Genomic DNA, 6,467 nt, shown 5'->3' with positions numbered 1-6,467 from the left:
TAACGATCTGTCCACCAAAAATAAGTGGACAGTGCCTACCGAATCTCCTGATTAACAACTATCCAAAACCAAAATACCACTGTTGAACGTTGGCAACCAAAATTCCAACAAAGTTTACATTGTATTCAAATTTATCCAGTTTTAATTTATTCATCAATTCATCATCTGAGAGTTGGCAACCAAAATTCCAACAAACTTTACATTGTATTCAAATTTATCCAGTTTTAATTTATTCATCAATTCATCATCTGAGAGTTGGCAACCAAAATTCCAACAAACATTACATTGTATTCAAATTTATCCAGTTTTAATTTATTCATCAATTCATCATCTGAGATTTTTTTCGACGAGGGACGACGGGAGTTACAGAAATCGTTTTTGGATCTGTCTCCCGAGTTGGTCGGCGGTCGTAAATTTGAATTTCAAGCAGGATATTGTTGTGACAATAACTCGTTCGTTTTTGGATCTGTCTCCCGAGTTGGTCGGCGGTCGTAAATTTGAATTTCAAGCAGGATATTGTTGTGACAATAACTCGTATGGAAATGGAATACTGTGGCCATCAGCACTACCGCCAGTGGAGTTGGAATGTCCCAGCCATTCATTGTGTACGTGATTACACGTGATGGATTTGAATTAAAACGTGGTATTATGGAGTTATGGTGGAGAGGTTTGACTCGTAAGCTAGCACCACAATATGATGTTTGACAAGATGACAAGTATGTAGGAAATGGTTAAGACCCCTACTCCAGACCACACTGAACTGGCGCTGTGTTAATGTTTCTACATTTTGTAATATACAAACATATGTACCTACATGGAGTTTGGAAGTGAGAACTGTTTAAACTTCCATACATTTTGATATACGTGTGAATATAATATGATCACAAGTCGAATACTAAAATTAAACACACCACACTGAACTGGCGCTGTGTTAGTGTTTCTACATTTTGTAGGTAATATACAAACATAATGTACATGGAGTTTGGAAGTGAGAACTGTTTAAACTTCAATACATTTTGATATACGTGACCACACTGAACTGGCGCTGTGTTAGTGTTTCTACATTTTGTAGGTAATATACAAACATAATGTACATGGAGTTTGGAAGTGAGAACTTCCATACATTTTGATATACGTATGAATATAATATGATCACAAGTCGAATACTAAAATTAAACAGTACTAGTATAACTGCAAAAATATTGTAAGTAGGTATAACTAAATAATTTAGGTACCTAGTGCTTCTGTTGGAAGATTCGTAGAAGCTTAATCCGTCCTTTAAGGCTGTTTGCCCTACACCTAAGCCTCAGAGTGGGTTTTTTGTGTATGGAGTTAAGCTGAAATTAGTGCTTTACTAAGACTGTAGGTTCTGAACAAGATGTCCAATTACTCCAAGAGTCAAAGTAAGTATAACTAAATAATTTAGGTACCTAGTGCTTCTGTTGGAAGATTCGTAGAAGCTTAATCCGTCCTTTAGGGCTGTTTGCCCTACACCTATAAGCCTCAGAGTGGGTTTTTTGTGTATGGAGTTAAAAGTGTTAAGTGGTGATTTGAAAATGGGCTGATGGAGAGAGACAGAGGGGGAGGGAGAGAGAGCGAGCGAGACAGAAAGTGTGTAATGAATGATATGGGTCTGAAAGACTAACAAGGAAAAGAGAGAGCGAGAGAGAGAGAGAGAGAGGTTTTTTGTTCTAATAAAGTGTAAATTGATCTGATTTTCTATGGTTTTTTATAGTTTGACAAGATGACAAGTATGTAGGAAATGGTTAAGACCCCTACTCCAGACCACACTGAACTGGCGCTGTGTTAGTGTTTCTACATTCTGTAATATACAAACATATGTATATGTACATGGAGTTTGGAAGTGAGAACTGTTTAAACTTCCATACATTTTGATATACGTATGAATATAATATGATCACAAGTCGAATACTAAAATTAAACAGTACTAGTATAACTGCAAAAATATTGTAAGTAAGTATAACTAAATAATTTAGGTACCTACCTAGTGCTTCTGTTGGAAGATTCGTAGAAGCTTAATCCGTCCTTTAGGGCTGTTTGCCCTATACCTAAGCCTCAGAGTGGGAAGTAAGTATAACTAAATAATTTAGGTACCTAGTGCTTCTGTTGGAAGATTCGTAGAAGCTTAATCCGTCCTTTAGGGCTGTTTGCCCCTACACCTAAGCCTCAGAGTGGTTTTTTTGTGTATGGAGTTAAGCTGAAAATAGTGCTTCACTAAGACTGTATGTTCTGAACAAGATGTCCAATTACTCCAAGAGTCAGAGCACCTCTTTGTTGGAAAGTTTCGCTCAATCTAGTCGTTCGGAAATAGGATACCCTAGTTAAGAAATCAAAACTTTGAGCGTGTGTCGGTTCCTATATTGCCAAGCCCAATGAGCTGGAAGAAAATCCAATGCGACAACCATTAGGAGCTATTGGCACATCCACTATTAGTGACCAGTGACATCAAAAAGAGTTAGTGACAACCTCGACGTAACAATATATCACAAAAAAATCTATAGGAGCCCAATGAGCTGGAAGAAAATCCAATGCGACAACCATTAGGAGCTGTTGGCACATCCACTATTAGTGACCAGTGACATCAAAAAGAGCTAGTGACAACCTCGACGTAACAATATATCACAAAAAAATCTATAGGAAAAAAATCCTTCGAAGGACGAACGCTTGAGAAAGGACAAATCTCCTATGAACCAAATTATGCATAAAATTATCAGAAGCGGTTCCTCATCAATAGACTGTTTTTGGGCACACTGTTTAACCACGTACCACTTCCACACACTCGCTCCAATCAGATCTAGGTACAGGGTGGTGTCAACATAAACCCAGCGGTCGATTTTGACTGAACCGTCCACACTGCTCACTGCCTCGACAACATAGATTCACCCCTTCATCTCGTCGATCGACGGGGTCGACCATGTGTGGACACAGCTTTAGGTATTCATCGGCATTGTGACTTTAAAATGATCAAAATTGTGCTACACTCTGACGGCCATTCTGGACATCCGCCCACCGTGTTGAAATCCGACTTCACTGTACAAATTTAGAGAAGTTCGCCACCGCCATAATATCACAAAGGCCCGTAATATTCAACACCAGTTTTCTTCTTCAAGTGTCTATTCGTTGAAAATATTGGCGATCATCATGACTATGCGTTATGCGTATCTTGTTGGTGGTAGTGCGGAACACCTCAGAAATCCCGTTATGGAACGCGATCTCGGATCCATCCTGTACAGTGTACACGAAGAAACAACAAGAAAAAATTCTCATGGAGATTTCACGTTGTGATTTCAACGATCCTGATCAACATTATTATATGATTTTCTGGTTTGGCTAATGATTAACATTTCATTAATCACGTCGTGGACCCGAGACCTCTCTCAATTGATTAAACGAATCACAACACCGCCACGGCCCATTCAGTGTTTGCCTTCGAGGTAGCCAATCTGGTTCTGTGTGGACCAACTATCTCCAGGGACGTTCACAGGGGGTGCTGTCCCATTTGTCCCGAATCCGAGCTCCTGAAGAGCTCCCGGAGACATTTTTTTTGTATGTAGAGGTTTGTTGGGGTGCGTTTCCACTCACTCAGAATGGTCTGTTTCCATTTAAACAAATGGACACAGATCGTCCGAAATGAATTATTAATCTCCTTTGTTTAGGATAAAATCCGTTCCGGGTGGAATCGAACCCGCGAGCTAGCGCTTACGAGTCAGAGCACCTCTTTGTTGGAAAGTTTCGCTCAATCTAGTCGTTCGGAAATAGGATACCCTAGTTAAGAAATCAAAACTTTGAGCCTCGCAAAACTTTGAGCCTGTGTCGGTTCCTATATTGCCAAGCCCAATGAGCTGGAAGAAAATCCAATGCGACAACCATTAGGAGCTGTTGGCACATCCACTATTAGTGACCAGTGACATCAAAAAGAGCTAGTGACAACCTCGACGTAACAATATATCACAAAAAAATCTATAGGAAAAAAATCCTTCGAAGGACGAACGCTTGAGAAAGGACAAATCTCCTATGAACCAAATTATGCATAAAATTATCAGAAGCGGTTCCTCATCAATAGACTGTTTTTGGGCACACTGTTTAACCACGTACCACTTCCACACACTCGCTCCAATCAGGTCTAGGTACAGGGTGGTGTCAACATAAAACCAACATCCTTAAGCTGTGTCCACAGATAGTCGACCCCATCGGTCGATGTTGACTGAACCGTCCACACTGCTCACTGCCTCGACAACATAGATTCACCCCTTCATCTCGTCGATCGACGGGGTCGACCATGTGTGGACACAGCTTTAGGTATTCATCGGCATTGTGACTTTAAAATGATCAAAATTGTGCTACACTCTGACGGCCATTCTGGACATCCGCCCACCGTGTTGAAATCCGACTTCACTGCACAAATTTAGAGAAGTTCGCCACCGCCATAATATCACAAAGGCCCGTAATATTCAACACCAGTTTTCTTCTTCAAGTGTCTATTCGTTGAAAATATTGGCGATCATCATGGCTATGCGTTATGCGTATCTTGTTGGTGGTGGTGCGGAACAGCTCAGAAATCCCCTTATGGAACGCGATCTCGGATCCATTCTGTACAGTGTACACGAAGAAACAACAAGAACACTCACTCACTCCGATGGCGTATTAGGGATATGTGAATCCCGTGCCGACCAGACTGCTTGCCTCCAAAGAACTCTATGTTGTGTCAACTCCTCCCAGTCGTTCAGTCCCCATCTGTTGCATAGTCTCTTCATCTCGTTGATCCAGCAGCTACGTGGTCTCCCTGGTAAGCGTTTGCCTTGATGACTTTAGCAGACTTTATGGAATAAAATAATATGTACAATACAAAAAGCAAACTATTACGCCTTTTTTGGTGTTACTCTTCCATACCAAAGGAACGGTTGGAGCTAGCACCGGGAACCAGTTAGCCTATGCCCGGCCCTGACAATGTGTGGGTCCCAAGATGATTTTTTGCACCTTCTCCTTCTTCTTGTAGAGAAGAATCATTCATTCAAATTGGAGCGTAGGATCAAGTCTGTAGATCAGACGGGTCGGCTCTAGATGGAAGAGAATAGTGTTGATTTGCTGGACTGTTTTCTGAGTAAATATGGATAAGGATAGAAACTTGATAATCATGACAATTGTGCTGATTGCTGCAAGGTTGAACTGGCCGAAGAATTCGGAAGACAATTTCAGATCAATTTTAATTAATCAGATTTTATCATTTTACTAAATTCTTCTGAAACAAAATGGACCAGCCACACTATGGCGGGGTCCTCGGTTCACTACGGAAGCGGACGTTCGACCGTTGCGGCTACGGGTACAAGCCTGAATTCATTCCCTCTTCCTATTGGAACAACCCTCATGTATGTTACTCTGAGAAACTTCAACCTGCCACCATCCCCAAGGATAGAATGCCCCGACGCAATGTCCCGCGCTGGAGTAAACGGAAGACCACGATAGAAAAGGGGGAACTTCGCAAGGACCGGATGACGCAGGCAAGGAACCGCGTCATGCGGTTGAGAGCGTTGAAGAATCCGTCTAATATTTCCATGAAACCGCTTCAGGGACGGCTGCATGTGGCTCTGCAGACGTCTGACTATCTGGAGGCGTTGTACGATGATCCGCCCACCTCGACTTCTTGCACGCAGACGAATCTGGACCGACCTGAGACACCACCAATTGAATATGTTATAGTTCTAAATCTGATTTATTTTTCACTTACTGTCAACTCTAGTGCAAAATAAGTAGCTAGAGAGAGAGAGAGAGAGAGAGAAGGAGAAAGACAGCTCCAGTAAAAATAGATAGAGAATTAAGGAGGGGGAGGGAGAGAGAGAATTTATTTCTCTTATAAGGAAGGGAAAAAGAGAGGAGTGAAAAATAGAGTGAGAGAAGGAGAAAGACATCAGCTACAGTAGATTTTATATAGACAATCACGGAGGAGAGAGAGAGAGAGGGAAGAGGGAGGGGAGAGTATGTGTGTGTGGGAGGGAGAGAGAGAGAATGGGAGGGAAAAAGAGGAAGAAATAGAGAGAAAAAAGGGCAAAAAGAGAGAGAGGAATAGAGAAAAGAAGGAGAGAGATAGAACATATGTGTCTCCAAGTCAGACACCACCGTTTATTCCGGAGAAGACAGGCGTGGACACCTGCACCCAAATCTACCCGGATGATCTCTTCTTCTTTGACGAGGAGGTGAAACCCATCCTGGAAGTCACCACGGGGAAAACCATCGAGCAGGCACTGCTGGAGGTTCTGCATGAGGACGAGATCGATGGCATGGAGCAGGAGAGACGGCGGTTCATGGACGAGAAAGCCGCAGAAGAAGCGGAAATCCAGCGGCTCGAGGAAGAGGAACGGCGGAAGAATTTGGAGCGGGACAAACGCATTGCGGAAATGGAGAAAGCTAAAGAGAAACACCCCCAAATCAAGTCGCGGTGTCTCTTTTGA

The 6,467-nt window shown here is 42.2% G+C and overlaps 1 protein-coding gene across 1 annotated transcript; it reads left to right on the top strand.

The window, feature by feature from the left end:
• Positions 1-5,190: 5,190 nt before the first annotated feature.
• Positions 5,191-6,467, top strand: LOC103511440 (radial spoke head protein 3 homolog). The gene is made up of 2 exons (XM_017444992.2): positions 5,191-5,700; positions 6,136-6,467. Exons 1-2 carry the CDS (start codon positions 5,271-5,273, stop codon positions 6,465-6,467), a joined length of 762 nt encoding a protein of 253 aa, XP_017300481.1. The 5' UTR covers positions 5,191-5,270.

Source organism: Diaphorina citri, unplaced genomic scaffold (genome assembly GCF_000475195.1).
Source record: "Diaphorina citri unplaced genomic scaffold, Diaci psyllid genome assembly version 1.1 scaffold715, whole genome shotgun sequence".
NCBI classification, from domain to species: domain Eukaryota; kingdom Metazoa; phylum Arthropoda; class Insecta; order Hemiptera; family Psyllidae; genus Diaphorina; species Diaphorina citri.
The sequence above is the reverse complement of the archived record's forward strand: the minus strand, read 5'-3'. Positions and strand labels throughout refer to the sequence as shown.

Excerpts from the sequence above, each read along its gene's own strand:
- LOC103511440 (XM_017444992.2), top strand. The coding sequence starts at position 5,271 with ATGGACCAGCCACACTATGGCGGGGTCCTCGGTTCACTACGGAAGCGG. Across the intron at positions 5,701-6,135 it reads GGACCGACCTGAGACACCAC|CGTTTATTCCGGAGAAGACA; the intron begins CAATTGAATATG and ends GTCAGACACCAC.